Source organism: Saccopteryx bilineata, chromosome 9 (assembly GCF_036850765.1).
Source record: "Saccopteryx bilineata isolate mSacBil1 chromosome 9, mSacBil1_pri_phased_curated, whole genome shotgun sequence".
Lineage (NCBI taxonomy): Eukaryota > Metazoa > Chordata > Mammalia > Chiroptera > Emballonuridae > Saccopteryx > Saccopteryx bilineata.
The window spans coordinates 33,879,613-33,895,727 of record NC_089498.1 but is presented as its reverse complement, the minus strand read 5'-3'; the positions used below and the strand labels follow the sequence as shown (position 1 = coordinate 33,895,727).

At 47.9% G+C, this 16,115-nt stretch overlaps 1 protein-coding gene across 2 annotated transcripts in view; it reads left to right on the top strand.

Moving 5' to 3' along the window:
* The window catches only part of COTL1 (coactosin like F-actin binding protein 1), a 53,283-nt gene that overhangs the window by 4,498 nt on the left and 32,670 nt on the right, over window positions 1-16,115 (top strand). The window contains exons 2-3 of one of the 2 annotated variants that reach the window (XM_066242439.1): window positions 1,756-1,928; window positions 2,186-2,268. In XM_066242439.1, coding sequence (XP_066098536.1) covers window positions 1,852-1,928; window positions 2,186-2,268 — 160 coding nt within the window. In that variant the 5' untranslated portion in view covers window positions 1,756-1,851. Of the gene's footprint in view, window positions 1-1,639; window positions 1,929-2,185; window positions 2,269-16,115 lie in introns of those variants that run through there. The other variant, XM_066242438.1, reaches the window with a different exon arrangement.

The following is a 16,115-nucleotide window of genomic DNA, read 5'->3' as shown; positions in this document are numbered from 1 at the left end:
TTATTTTTTTTAGGTGAGAGGAGGGGAGATAATGAGGCAGACTCCCCCATGCGCCCTGACCAAGATCTACCAGGCAACTCCATCTAGGGCCAATGCTCTGGAACTGAGCTACTTTTAGTGCCTGAAGCTGATGAGCTCCAACAGAGCTGTCCTCAGTACTCCGGGCCATACTCGCTTGCTTGAACCATCAAGCCACTGGCTGTGAGAGGGGAAGAGAGAGAGAATGGCAAGAGGGAGGGGAAGAGAAGCAGATGGTCCCTTCTTGTTTGTGCCCTGAGCAGGGATCAAACCAGGGACATCTGCATGCCAGGCCAACGCTTTATCTACGGAGCCTACTGGCCAGAGGCGAGAATTTTATTATTAATTGGACCTTGTCCCTGACCTTTTGGGTTTCTATTTAGGATTTATTTTAATTACTTAGTAACCAACAGCGATGACCTTTATTAAATATCTAATATATTTGTTTACATATATTTCAATTTCAACAAACCTACAGTATCAGTGCTTGTATTATTTCATTCCAGGAAAGTAATCTCAGAGTTTTTGAGGCTTGCCCAAGGACCCACAGTTAGAAAGTGGCAGTGCTGGATGCAATTCAAGAGGCAGATCTCCAGGGTCCACATCTTTTTACCTGCCTTGATTCTGTTAATTGGTCTTTGTGGAAGGACTAGATGAGGGAATGAATGAGTGAGTCAGTAAAGAAATGAGGAAGACAGAATGAGTCAGTTCTTGCACTCAGAGGAACCCAAAGGGGGAGATAAGACCTGAATGCAAATAATCAGAACACAAAGTAAACAGTGATCCCACCAGCGTTTTGGAAGCAATCCACTTTTTATCCCTCATATTTAAAATGCTTAATTCCTTCCAATTCCTCCCCACCCAGAAATCTCGGAGCCAAACACTGGGGTGGGGGCGGGGCTGTCTCCTTTGGTTTGTTGCATGAAATCACCCACTTGTAGGTCTCCTGTGGAGCTCTGCAGCTCTGGGTGGGGAGTAAGCGAAGAGGGAAGAGGGGGAATTAAGACGAGGGAGATGTAAGGTGGGGGAGGGAAGAGGAAGGAAGGGAAGGGAAGAGGAAGGAAGGGAAGGGAAGAGAAGGGAGGGGAGCAGGAACGGAGGAAGAGGAGGAGGAAGGAGTTGGGGGTTGGGATAATGAGAGGAAAGAAGGAGGGGAGAGGAAGACGCTGGAAAGAGGAGACGGAGGAAATACTACAGGTAGGGGGAGAAGGGCAGAAGCTAGAAAGAGAGAGGAGGGGAGAAAAGGGGAAAGAAGAAAGGGGAAAAAACAAGGAGGGGGAGAAGGGAGAGCGAATAGAGAAGGGGAGAGGAGGAGGAAGAGAGGTTAGGGAGGAGGAAATGGGGGAAGGGGTTTGGGCTGTTGGAGAACGGGCACGGGATTGGGAGGAGAGGAGGAGAGGAGCGGGAGGAAGAGGGAGAAGAGAGAGATGAAGGGAAGAGAGGGAGAGAGAAGGGAAGGCGGGAGGATTGAGAGGGAGGAGGAAGAACCCCCTCTTCAGCAGCCACTGCGGAGTTGCGCAACCCGCCGGGGCTGAGATTGGCCGCGAACGGGTAAAGGTGCCCCGCCCTCCAGGCCCCGCGGCCAATGACGAGGGGAATCTGGGCGGTGCAACCGGGGGGCGGGGCTGCGCGGCCTTGGTCCAGGCGCGCGCTCCCTAGCACTCGCAGCTGCGGAGGTGCTGGGAGCTTGGAACTCTCTCAAGCTCTCTTCGCTCTCGCCGCCGCCGTCTCCACCAGGTTTCCGCGAGTCCGTGCCGCGCTCCGATCCTTGCGGCCGGCCTGGGGCGCGCTCGGTCTCTTTGGACAGAGTGTCTCCACTGAGGCTCCTCGGCGATGGCCACCAAGATCGACAAAGAGGCTTGCCGAGAGGCGTACAACCTGGTGCGCGACGACGGCTCGGCCGTCATCTGGTGAGGAACTTTCCATTGCTCTCCAGGCCCCGCGGCCCGAGCTCGCAAGGGGCCTTGGTGCACTGAGCCGTCTTCCAGACGGGACGGATTAAGGGTCCTGCTGTGCTGTCTTTCGCAGCCTTAACCCAGGACAGCGTGGAAAGCCAGCGCTGGCTTCTCCCCAGCCAGAGCATCTTTTAGATTGTCCTGCTGGAAGCTCGGCACCAGGCAGCTACCAACGCTGATGTGTGTGTGTTTTTTCTTCTTCCAATCCCAAGGGTGACTTTTAAATATGACGGCTCCATCATCGTCCCCGGCGAGCAGGGAGCGGAATATCAGGACTTCATCCAACAGTGCACAGGTAGGAGATGAGCCTTTTGGGGGAATTCCTGATCTTTGAGGAAATTGTCAACGTCTGGGGGAGGAGTGGCAAAGGCTAACATGGGAGGAGCCTGTGGCCACCTTTGGTGCCTCTGGCGCTGGAGAAACCAGGTTTGAGCGTTTTAAAGCCTCATAAAGGCTTCCCTGCTTTGGACGTTCAAAGCAACCAGAGGTGACCTCCTGGCTTCCTTGCTCCGCAGTATGCTCTCCAGGCGGGACAGCTCCTTTGATCCCTGCGGATCACTGGTTTTCTACAGTTAACTCGCAAGGTTCCAAATGCCAGTGTTCAGCTCTCCCGTCTTCCGCTTTGATGATCGGTCATTGAGTCAGAATAAAAATCCTGGAGCTTACTGCAAGAGCCACAATCATTGTCAGTATGTGGGTTATGTATGTGTTTTTTATTTGAAAAATAGCCAGATATGAAAGCATTCCCCATGTGATTCTATTGATATGACATTGTAAGAGAGGCAAGGCTAATCTGAAGTCTGAAAAGTCAGAATAATGGCCACATTTTGGGGTAGTAGCCACTGACAGGGAGGGGGCACATGAAAGGCTCTGGGTGCGGGTGGAAACGTTCTGCATAACAATGTGGCCCGGGGGGGTGGTGGTGGATACAGAGGTGTACACATATGTAAGAAATCATTAAGCAAAATACTTAAGATTTTTAAACTTTGTGCACTTCCCTGGTGTGTGTTGAATCATTAAAAAAAAAAAAGAAGACGTGTGTATAACCGTGAACCCCTTATTAGAGGCAGAGGCTCAGCATTATTGGTGATAGGACCCTTTAAAGCTGAGTTTGGAGAGCGGGTGTTCTCTGACTTCTGGTCTCTAACTTGGAAACAGATATATTCAGACAAAGACAGTGCAGCCTGAAGGTTAAGGCAGGGACTCTGAGCCAGCATGGTGGGTGGGTCTGAATCCCATTTCCTGGCTGTGTGGGTTGGAGCAAGTTTCTTAACCTCTCAGTGCCTGTAATCTTGGAGGGCTGTTGTGAGTATTAGTGAGCCAATGTTTGTCAGGCACTCAGGACCATGCCTATACAAACTACAGTACATGGTCGTTTGTGAACTAAATAAAAGCAGAAAATTGTGCCAAGCATTGCATGATTGTTCCTTCCCTTAACTGCTTCTGTAATCAAATGATATTTTCCATTTAGTCTAATTCAAAGAATATTTATGAAGAGAATGCTATGGGCTGGGTGGTACTAGATTTAAAAAAAAAAAATGTTTTTCCAACTAAAATGTCTCCCTGAGAGCTGTTTCTAGACATTCACTCATTGCATTTGTAAAGAAGTGGTTTAAAATATCAGTTGCATAAACTGCTCTAACAACTCACTTTCATAATAAGGCGCACAGGGTCCCTTGTAAAGAGTTGATGGTGTCAGGATTTGGACCCAGGCCTCTGACTCAGGAGCCCTGTTTCAACCACTTTTATCCTTTCCATTGTGGTGAATGCTTTTGCAATAGAATAAGCACAAACTCTTGACTTTCCCCTGATTTGGTGCACAGCTAGGAGATTCAGCAGTATTTTTGCCTTGCCAGCTCTGAAGCTTTGTCTCACAGGCCAGCTTTCTTCCTCCCTGAACTTGGGGCCAGTAAACTAGCAGTTTCTTTCCTCCTGCTGGCCATCCCTCATCCCACCCCTCATCAGACTGGGTTCCGCCTCTGAAGCTATTGTTCTCCCCACCAAGTAGGAGAAGGTGACCTGGGGAAGACAGACCATCCTGTTAATAGATTCCTAACAGATGCTCCTGGCCATTGGGTCTGCAAAGCTGGAAGGGCTTGCTTGGGTCAGAGAACACTTCCTTCCTCCCTTGGGCTTTGTGGTTTTCTATTCTGACCCTTCCCCCAAGCACAGGGATGGGAGTGGGGGAGCGTCTGGTGGGGGAACTAAAAATGCTTTTTCCCTGCTGCTTGTTGATCTTATGAATGGACCATGGTATCTGAAGGCTCTGTCTGTTTGGGCTGGGGAAGTCTGCCTTCCTTCCCCATCCATCTGTTGGACAAATGTATAGGCGAGTTATGGGTGCTGTGTCTGTACTTGTTCCTCTCGGAAAAGCCAGTTCCTTCCCCCTGCTGTGTCCTCATAACCCAGTGACAAAAGAATTGGAGCATCAGCTAGTAATTTTATACATTAGTCACTGCACTTGGCATGCCTTGTCTTTGTTACTGAGATTGTTCCCTTCCACAGATGTGTAAACCAAGGCCCAGAGAGGTTAAGTGACTTTCCCGAGATCACACAGCAAAACTGGCTCCAGGACCATGCTCTTTGGCCTCATCACTCTAAGGAAGTGGTTTAGATTCTCATCTTCAGCCACAAGTCTTCTTCAGTGGTACAGCAGGTTCTGATTAGGGCTCGTGGGACTGTTTGCAGTTAAAAAAGACATGTTTGCCCACTTATATGATGCAGGGAGGGCTCTTTGTGGCCTTAATTCCCAGCCAGGTATCCTGACAGGCCTGAGGGTCCCCTCTAGAACAGGCTTCCCCTTTTCCCAAACATCACAAGGTGCACAGAGGACTTGGAGGTCTGGAAAGTGCGCCCGGTCTCTGCCTCCCTCACTGGGGCTGCAGGGATGGAAGTGAGGGCTTCTTCCTGGTTCTCTCCTGGACAGTCCCTTTTATGTCATTACCTCTCTGAAGCACTCTCCTTCTCCTTCCTTTTCCTCTCTGACTACTGTCTTCCTTCTCCTGTCCTTCCCTAGCATTTTCCAGAATGGAATCTGCCTGTCCAGCGTCCCTCTCTCATCTCTCCTCAGCCCACAGACCCAGCCTTTTGACCACTGCAGCTGTTTCCTGGAAGGTCGCCTATCTGGAAAGGCACTGGGCCTTCCTCTCCTTTTTCTTTCTGCTGGCAGGATTTGGAGCCTCTGTGGCCCTGCACTGGTTCCTCTGATGCATGAGCATGTCTGCCCCCCCCCCCCCCCCCCCCCCCCGCTTCCGCGCTAACTGCTCTGTCACCATCTCTGCTATTGTGTCTGCCCCATGCTTAAGTCTGTGTGGGTGGTCAGAGATCTTTCAGGTTCAGTGAGAGAAGCCCTATGCAGATTAAACAAAAAAATCTGTTTGTAGCTTCCATGGCTGGGAAGTCCAGGGGAAGTGCTAACTGCAGGCGAAGCTGCCCAAACTCCAGCCCCTGCTCCTCCTTCTCCCAGCTCTGCTTTTTTCCTTTATCGCCTTTCCTGTGGTCAGGAGGGTATATCCTCCCTGAGCGATGATACAGATGGCCACCAGCTGCCCCAGCTTCCAGGCGCTGGGCACAGCCATCCCGATGGGAGAGAGAGCCCCTTTGCCAATGATTTTGGAAGTCTCCAGATGGACAGGCTCTCCTTGGCCCATCCTGAACCAGTCCCTGGGACTCTGGCTGGCTAGACCTGTGTCTTGCCCACTCTTGCAGTGGGAGAGGGACAGCCACACCCAACTCCCAAACCAGGAGACAGTGGGGGGAGGGGAAGAGTGTGGGGGATGGTGGTGGGTACTGCTTCTAGAAGAGGGCCAAACCAAAAACAACTCTGTTGCCCCTCACCCCCACCCTTTTACTGCAACTGTCTCTTAGCCCTTGCTCTTTCTTGTCTTATATTCATTCTAACTCCCCTCCCACCACTAGATGAACTCTTCCTAATGCGCATCTCTAATCAAGTCACTCCTCTGCTCATTAACCTTCTGTGATTCCCCTCTGCCCACTGAATTAAAGCATAGGCCATCTGATTGGCATTCCATTCAGTTTGTCTCTGCCCATATCTCCTGCCTGGCAGCTCCCAATACCCTTTTGTGTACACTTGCAGCCTGACACGAACATTCTAACATTCCCAGTCTTCAGGACTTGGATTTTGGAGGTTTCCCCCAGCTGGAATTCCTCTTCTCTGTCTCTATCCATCTAGGATGCAGCCACCCACCCAGCCTAGTACGAGCCCTTTTTTATTTCAGGATACTTTGGAATCAGAAAAGCTTTAGCTTCTCATCTGAACTCTGCCTCTTGCTTACTGTGTGGCCTTGGGCAAGGACATTTCTTACTCTGTGCCTCAGTTTTCTGGTCTGTAAAATGGAGATCCTGACAGTCCCTACCTCTGAGGGTGACTGGGAGGGCTAGAAATATAACACCTAAAATGAGAGCACAAGCTCCTGATGCACATTGGCTATTATTACTATTACTTTATGTCATTGTTTTTTACTCTTATAGCATTTATGATGACATTGTGCTTTCTGTTCTGTGTGCCCCAGCTCAGCACGCAGTAGGCACTCAACGCTAGGTTAGTCCACAGTAGGTGCTAGGCCCTAGGTTTGCATGCAGTAGGCATCAGATCACCACGCATTAGACTTTGATTCAGGTCCATATCCAGTAGATACTCGGTGCATGGTAAGAGATGGTTAGCACAGTAATGAAATGTTTGAGCTACATTGGGGCCCTGGCTGGTTGGCTCAGCGGTAGAGCGTCGGCCTAGCGTGCGGAAGACCCGGGTTCGATTCCTGGCCAGGGCACACAGGAGAAGCGCCCATTTGCTTCTCCACCCCTCCGCCACGCTTTCCTCTCTGTCTCTCTCTTCCCCTCCCGCAGCCAAGGCTCCATTGGAGCAAAGATGGCCCGGGCGCTGGGGATGGCTCTGTGGCCTCTGCCTCAGGCGCTAGAGTGGCTCTGGTCACGGCAGAGCGACGCCCCGGAGGGGCAGAGCATCGTCCCTGGTGGGCGTGCCGGGTGGATCCCGGTCGGGCGCATGCGGGAGTCTGTCTGACTGTCTCTCCCTGTTTCCAGCCTCAGAAAAATGAAAAAAAAAAAAAAAGAAATGTTTGAGCTACATTGGATGCAAGGGTTTCAGTACTTGTCAGTCATGTGATCTGGAGCAGGTCAGTTACCCACCTGGCCATCCTTGGTCATCCTTCTTCTATAATGTGGTCATTAGGAAGAGTAAGGAAGCAAGTCCATGGCACCTAGGACATAGTAAGTGCTCCATAAATGTTAATTACTATGGTTGTTATCTTATTGGTGGAATTTAATCAGTGTTGGAGTAGTGTATGTGGTCTGACGGCACCAGAGAGGTGGGAGGGTGGAGCTGATGGGGAGGAAATGGTTATTGAGCTGCCGGAGGGTCTCTGGTTCTCCTGGCAGAGCCACTGGGAGGCAGGAGGAGCTAGGGCTCAGCTGACAAAGGTTGCAGGAAAGGGCAACCTGCCAGATTAGCTGGGTATATGATCTCTCTGATCGAAGCAGAAATGGCTTACAGATCACATACGTGTGATGAGGCAGTGGCTTGAGCTATCTATGAAATCTTGTTCTGTTTATGCATCTTATATGAAATACTTGTTATCTGTAGAATGTTTAGAAACCAAGACTAAAGAAAAAGAGAGAATAAAAATCATATATAGTTTTACTATGCAGAAATTTGTTCATTCATTTGTTCATTTCTTAATTCATTCTCTCCTTTTTTTTTTTTTTTTGTATTTTTCTGAAGCTGGAAACGGGGAGAGACAGTCAGACAGACTCCCGCATGCGCCCGACCGGGATCCACCCGGCACACCCACCAGGGAGCGATGCTCTGCCCCTCCGGGGCGTCGCTCTGCCGCGACCAGAGCCACTCTAGCACCTGGGGCAGAGGCCAAGGAGCCATCCCCAGCGCCCAGGCCATCTTTGCTCCAATGGAGCCTTGGCTGCGGGAGGGGAAGAGAGAGACAGAGAGGAAGGAGGAGGGGGTGGAGAAACAAATGGGCGCTTCTCCTATGTGCCCTGGCCGGGAATCGAACCCGGTCCCCCCGCACACCAGGCCGACGCTCTACTGCTGAGCCAACCGGCCAGGGCCTCATTCTCTCCTTTTTTTATTTGTTTTTATTTTTTTATTAGTTTTCTTCTTTTGTTATTTGATTTTTAGATAGAGGAGAGAAAGAGGAGAAGCGGGAAGCATCAACTCGTAGTAGTTGTTTCCTGTATGTGCCTTGAGTGAGAGAGAGATACAGAGATACAGAGAGAGGGGAGAAGCAGGAGGTATCAACTCATAGTAGTTGCTTCCCTTATGAGCCTTGACCGGGCAAGCCCGGGGTTATGAACCGGAGACCTCAGCATTCCAGGTCGACACTTAATCCATTGCGCCACCACAGGTCAGGCCTTTCCCCTCCCCTCCCTTCTTATCTCCTTCCTTCCGATGAACAGGACTGGCTACTCTGAGGGTACTGTTTATAGGCACTGAGAATAAATGTAGAAACAGAGGAGGCCCCTGTCCTCAAGGAGCTGATGTTTTATTGTCATTGCCCAGTATTTAAAGTGGCTACATGATGTTCTCTCATATAAATGTAACATTGTTTAACAGTTCCTCTATTGATGGATTCCAAAGTACTCCATTGTAAGCAGTTTTATTTTGGAAAGAATCCAGGCATCTGGGAATGAACCCAATTTTCTGTTGGTGCAAATTTTAAAGCTAATCTGTTATGAGCATCAGTGGTGGAGCCAAGGTGTCTTGCCTTGACTTGTGTCCTTATGCTGTGTGACCTTAGGCAGATCTCCCAGATTCTCTGTTTCCTTGTTTGTATGATGCAGATAATGATTACACATGGTGCTCAGGGTTATTGTGAGTATAAATTGACATGATACATATAAAACTTGTGTTGTATAGAGTTAGTGCTCAATAAATGTGGCTATTGATGTAGCACCTTCTTGGAAAGTGTTGCACATAAATTGTAAGTTGAAATAAATTTGATGTGTGGGGCGGTTACCAGAAAAGATGCATTCATAGGGGGTACTGTTAGCATGAAGCTTGATTTGGAGTAGTTGCCCTGTGATGTTGGCTAGATGATAGTCTCGTCTCGGTAAAGATGATGATATTCCTATGATGCTCTGGTAAACCTGTAGTGTTCAGCTCAAACCATCACTCACAGAGAGATGTGAATTCAGCATCCCATCCTTTAGGGGAGCTTCTCCCTCCTATTTCACAGTAATCCTGCTCAGCCAATACAGTTCCAGTGTGTCTGACTCCGCCTCTCCCCCTTGGGAGAGCATATGATCCAGACCTGGCCAATCAGAGTAAGCTATTTCCTCTGTTAACTGATTGGTTTAGGGTTGGGCCCATGTGACTCGAGTCAAGCCACTCAGATTTATCTTTGAGACTTTGGATAGAGTTCTTGGGAAAGAATTCCTTTATCTTTCTCTGGATTTAAGAGCTGTGAGCATAGTGAAGGCTTGGTGTTTACAGGACCCATTTGGAGAGAGAACATGTCTGAAAACTCAGGAACAGACCCAAAGATGAGGAATGGAGACCAGATGACATGGCTTAAAATCTTGGATCCAGCCAACTGAATTTGTCTTTTCTTTGAACCATCTTGATTGAGCTCTTTATCATTTCCAGCTAAAAGAGTCTTGGCCATAGTCACCAGGGTAGACAGCTGGTAACAGGCTAAAAGAGAAGAATCCAGTTGGGCAAGGAATTCAAAACCTCTCATGTGAGATGACTGAGGAAATTGGGCATATTTAACCTGGAGGGGTGACACCTCAAAGGGACAGGAGTGTTACCTTCAGATGTTTGAAAGACCGTCATTTGGAAGATGTGAACTTCTTCAACCCCATGTGGTAGAAGAGGACCAGTTAGAAATTTCAGGGATAGATTTTGGATTCATGTGATGAAAAACTGTCTTCAAGTTAGAATGGGCTGTCACTGGAGATAGTAAGATCCACACAAAGAAGTTATATCAGGAGAGGTTGCTCAGCTTTTTAACATAGATGTTTAGAAAGGGGTTGAAAAGGGCCCTTCTTGGCTGCACTCTCTTCTCTTTTGCAGCTCCCTTGTCTGGTCTGTGCTACATCAGGAAGAGTATCAAAATGTGTTCACATGGGCCTGGGTGATTCCCCTCTAGGATGAGGTCAGCCTTACTAGGTACTGAGAGTGGCAGTGTGCTGGTTCATAAGGAAAATGGGGGTGTGTTTACTGTTAAAGAGAAATGATTTATTCTGACACTTGTTAAAGAATGGTAAGCAGACTTTATTCAGGGGGACTGTTGTGATAGGTGTTGGGACCACTTCAATGAGATTTTGCAGTAGGGGAGAAAAATCGGGCTCAACTCTAAATACAACAAGGAAAAGTGGGAATTTATAGTCCAGGAGCAGGGTGGGGGTCAGTAGATGGAAAATTACCAAGAAGAAATATCAGGGGTAAGGGATATTCTGGCTAAAGCAACCTAACAATATTCTTGCTAAAGGCAGTCCAGGGTGATCAGGTATCCAAGGAATGGTGGAGGATGGTGAACAGGTTCAGCTATCAAGGATGATCAATCAGATATGGAATATGGGGGATTCTGGCATAACAGGACTGTTGCTAAAATCAGATAATGCAGAGATGAACACACAAGTCCACAAGTTAAAACCTGTTGAAAGAGCTCAAAAGCGCCTGACTAGAGTTTGGTCAAGTTGAGAATCTTTGCCACTACCAGAAGAAGGGGGTGAGATTCCATGGTCTGAGGCAGATAGACTTGCTGTCCGCGGCTCTGCCTGTGTGTCAGTACAACACATGTACAATTGGCACTGAGTATCATGTTGTTCTGCACTTGGAATCTTTTTCCCTCTTGTTTCACACACACATGGATTTCAGAAATTTGAGTGACAAGGGGAAGGGAGAAATTGTCTTGTGGGTCTAAGGAAATATGAGGTCAAAAGGAAGCTTTGAATCTGTGGCAGTGCTTTGAACATTGTAAAGCGCTAAACAGTCTGTCTGTTTTGCATTTAGCAAATATTGCTGGAGTGTTGGCTTTGTTCCAGAAACATTGTTGGGCTGTGATTTTTAAGTAGAACTCTGAAGGGTTATTGAGTTATTGCCTTCATAGTTTTCTGCAACATTCATTCTCCCATTGCCTTCTCTTCCCACACACATATTACCCGGAGCTCCTGAGTCACACTGCATGGTTTGTGCCATAAAGTACCGGGGCTTCTGAGAGCTCTCTTTTGGATTGGCTCTTGGTGATACTTATGCATGCTTTTGAGTTGGTGGGCACATCTCATGTGGGGCAGGTTGCTAGATGTTCATCTTCCTGGTAAGTAGAATGTCCCTTGTTCAGAAAAAGTGTTCAGTTAGTTGAATTGAATTGAGTTTTTGATTCTTGAAAATCTTTAAGAGTTAACACAAATTTTTTGAAAGTATTGCTTGTGGGTCATATAGATATGTCCGCCTGCTTACCCATGAATAATTATCTTCTGGTTGCCAAATTTAGTGGCATTTCTTAGTCTTTGTTCCACTTTACCTCTCTGAAGCATTTGTCAGTGACCTCTGCTTACCGAAAATAGAATTTCCTTCCCCCTGCTTCTGCCCTGCAGTGCTCCCTCTGTTCTCAGTCTGTCTCTTATCTCTCTTATTTTCACTTCCTTCTGCTGGTTCTCCTTTCCCTTCATGCCCCTTCAGTGTGGGTGTTTCCCAGGGCTCCACCCCTGTTCGTGATATTTCCTTCTGCAAGACATTTGTTGCGTGCCTACTGTGTGCCAAGCCCTAAGCTGAGCGCGAAGTTGGGCACTTTCCCTGACTCCAGTGAACATGCAGTCCAGGCTAGAGGTGGCTTTCTAAGCTACACATCAGGTTGCATCAACTTCTCTCCCTTTAAGAATGTTTTCTAGCTTTTGCCCATGTGATTCAAACACTTAGAGATGACATGGATGCTCCTTATGGTGGGATGCTATTAGGCAAAATAGTTTCTAGTGCTTGCTGTAACCAGAGCCATCTTAAGAAGCAAGTTTCTTTCAGTGACTTCCAGGTCATCCAGGGAAGGGTAGACTTTGGAATATGTGGCCCTTTTTTTTTTTTTTTTTAATTTTAGTGAGAGGGAGGAGGCAGAGACAGACTCCTGCATGTGCCCCGACTGGGATCCACCCAGCAAGCCCACTAGGGGCGATGCTCTGCCCATCTGGGGCCCTTGCTTCATTGCAACTGGAACCATTTTTTAGCACCTGAGGTGGAGGCCATGGAGCTATCCTCAGTGCCAGGGGCCAACTTTGCTCCAATGGAGCCATGGCTGCAGGAGGGGAAGATGAGAGAAAGAGAGAGAGAAATGATAGGGGGAGGGGTAGAGAAGCAGATGGGCACCTCTTCTGTGTGCCCTGACTAGGAACCAAACCCGGGACATCCACATGCCAGGCCATTCTGCCGCTGAGCCAATTGGCCAGGGCCAGAATATATAGCTCTTAGCAAGCACAAGCTCATTGGCTACAAGCTATCTATCTTCCTGGAGGCCACATCTATCAAGTCCCCATCCCCTTTTGGATGTAGAGATCCATCATCTTGCTGCTGCCCAAGCTGCCCATGAGTTCCCTTAGTAAACTCTTTGGTTTAATTCTGGGTTTCAGCCTCTTGGCTGTGTCCTCCTTTCGAGGTCAGTTCCAGTACACGTGGGGAAATGTTCCCAACAGATGATCATTAGCTAAACCCCGCCCCAAAGGCACGTCCCCAACACATGGGATTCGGACCTCATGGATGCCTGAATGCCAGGCACTTTGTGGATGCTTCGCATGTATCACCTCATCCGGAACTTCTCTCATTCTTGAGGGGTTTGGAAGGAATGAGGACAGAGATACTGTAAGTAGGAGTTATCCCCACTTTACTGACGAGGAATCTGATGGTTTCCTTGGAGAATCAAAAGTTACTTGCTTGAGATGGCACAGGAAGTGGAAAAACTGGACGTTGGACCCAGATCTGTGTCCAAGGTTCCCAGCTGTCCCCCTGTACTCTGCAACCCTCCCCTCCCCCTTTCTTAAGATTTGTGGACAGTCCTGCACTGCCCTCATCATTTTGCTTTCCTGGGGACTTCTATGTGTCCTCCAAAGCCCGGTGTGACTGTCCCCTCTGCCCAGACACCTTCCTTGCCTTTGTGATGCCACCACATTGTGCAGTTGCTGTGTGCTTGTCTGTTTCTTCAGTTCCACGGTGAGGTCCTGAAAAGAGGGATTTGTCACTCTGATAGCAGAATCATCAGTAGAGAATCCCACCCCTCATGGTTAGCCAGTCCTAATCTCTTTTTTTCCCCCCCAGTGTGTAGCTCTCTTGTGAGGTTCCAAGTCATGGGCTGTAGCACTTACCAGTTCCCTCAGTTATATGCACATGAGCATTCACGTACCTGTTTGTCATCTATCTCCCTGTTAGAGTCAGCTACTGGCGTGGGGCCTGAATCCTGGTACGCTTCTCTGCTCTACTGTCAGCACCTAGAACAGTACCTGGCCTTCTCCCCAGGTATTTGTGGAATTGATGAGTGAATATAGATGAGCTCCAGTCCCCTGATGTAGGCACCAGGCTCCCTGACTAATGTCCCACCCGCACTCGCCTCTGGCCCTGGTCTGCTGCCCAGAGCCTCCGCATGGCTGCATTCCTCACTGATTTAATTTTATGCGATTGGCTTTTCAGATTCAGCTCAGTGGCCTCAGCAGGGATAGGTCTCAGAGGCCTGTGTCTGAAGGGAGGACTGTGATTTCAGCATTTTGATTTTATTTCATCAGTGCATTTTGAAATTAACTTGCTTTAGATCAGGGGTCCCCAAACTTTTTACACAGGGGGCCAGTTCACTGTCCCTCAGACCGTTGGAGGGCCAGACTATAAAAAAAAATTATGAACAAATCCCTATGCACACTGCACATATCTTATTTTAAAGTAAAAAAACAAAACGGGAACAAATACAATATTTAAAATAAAGAACAAATAAATTTAAATCAACAAACTGACCCGTATTTCAATGGGAACTATGCTCCTCTCACTGACCACCAATGAAAGAAGTGCCCCTTCCGGAAGTGGGGCGGGGCCGGATAAATGGCCTCAGGGGGCTGCATGCGGCCCGCAGGCCGTAGTTTGGGGACTCCTGCTTTAGATCCTGTTTTAGCTCTGGACTTAGTTTATGTTCATCTGTCTCATTATTTTTCTTGTACATTTATTCTTATTTTATCTTCTATGTATTTGTGTGTTTTGCCAATAATAGGTAATAATACTTTAAAAAATATGGTAAGCCTGACCAGGTAGTGGTGCAGTGGATAGAGTGTCGGACTGGGATGCGGAGGACCCAGGTTCGAGACCCTGAGGTCGCCAGCTTGAGTGTGGGCTCATCTGGTTTGAGCAAAAGCTCAACAGCGTGGACCCAAGGTCGCTGGCTTGAGCAAGGGGTTACTCGGTCTGCTGAAGGTCCACGGTTAAAGCGTGTGTGTGTATATATATATTCACATATATATATACACACATATATATATATGAGAAAGCAATTAATGAACAACTGAGGTGTCGCAACAAAATACTGATGATTGATGCTTCTCATCAATTCTCTGTTCCTGTCTGTCTGTCCCTGTCTATCCCTCTCTCTGACGCTCTCTCTGTCTCTGAAAAAAATAAACAAACTAACAAAAAATATAATGGTAAGCACTGAAGCTTTATTGTGCGCGGCATTGTGCTGATGTCATTGTATGAATTTCCTATGGCAGCTGTAACACATTTACACAAACATGTAGTGGCTTAAAACAACATAATTTCATCATCTTATAGTTTGGGGGTTCAACAGCCCAGATCATTCTCACTGGGCAAACATCAAGGTGTCAGCAGGGCTGGTTCCTTCTGGAGGCTCAAAGGAAAAATCTGTTTCAAGGCCTTTTTCGGTTTCTCAGGGCCGCCTGCATCCCTTGGTTCATGGCTCCTTCCTCTGTCATCCAGGTCTGCAATGGCAGGTTGAGTCCTTCTCACAGTGCATCTCTCTGGTTCTGATGTTCCTCCCTCCCTCTTCTCCCTTCAGTGATGCTTGTGGGTCCGCCTGGGGCATCTGGAATCATCTCTTCATGTTGAGATTGTTAATTACATCGGCAGAGTCCCTTTTGCCACTGTTGGGTCACATAGTAACAGGTTCTGCAGATTAGGATGCAGACATCTTTGAAGCCACTGTTTTGCCAGCTACAGTCCTCTAATCATGATTAACACCAAGACCTAGTGTGGCAGGCCTTGTTGTTATTTCCATTTCATAGATGGGGAAATTGAAGCTCAGAGTCGTAAAGGCGCTGGCCCAGGGCTGCACAGGGGGCTGAGCAGTGTTCCTCACCCGGGGCCTGTGTTCCTGGCCCCACTCTTGACGCCCTGCTGCTTTCTGACACAGGCTGCTGAAATTCTTTTGAAACAAGGAGGGAAGACCACAGGCAAGCTCTTTTTTTTTCTCCTTTTCAGTTTTATTGAGAAATAATTGGCATATATCATTGTATAACTTTAAGGTATCCAGCATGATGATTTAGTTTTCATGTATGTACTGTGAAATGAGTACCATAATAGGTTCAGCTAACATTCATCATCTGATTAGACGCAATAAAAAGAAAAGAAAAAATAATTTCTCCTTGTGATGAGAACTGTTAGGATCTACTCTCCTAACAACGTTTCACAAGCTCTTTTTTTGAGCGCTAAGGATGCTTGTGCCTCTGGCTGGTGTCTTATTTGTGGGAATATACACAGCTCAGAGGTCATTTTTCTGCCTTTGTTGAAGTGGAAAACCTTTGATGATCTCTGAGGAGCAATACTCTATAATTCAAACGCCTTTATCCTTCCCTGTGTAAAATTCTTGTTTATTTATTTCCTTAAAAATTTTTTTTTTATTTAGTGAGAGAAGGGGAGGCAGAGACAGACTCCTGCATGAGCCCTGACTGGGAGCTACCCAGCAAGCCCACTAGGAGGCGATGCTCTGCCCACCTGGGGCCCTTGCCCCGTTACAACTGGGGCCACTTTTTAGCACCTGAAGTGGAGGCCATGGAGCCATCCTCAGTGCCTGGGGCCAACTCACTCTAATCAAGACTTGGCAGCAGGAGAGGAAGAGAAGAGAGAGAGAGAGAAAGAGAGGAGCAAGGGGAGGTGGTGTGGAGAAGCAATGG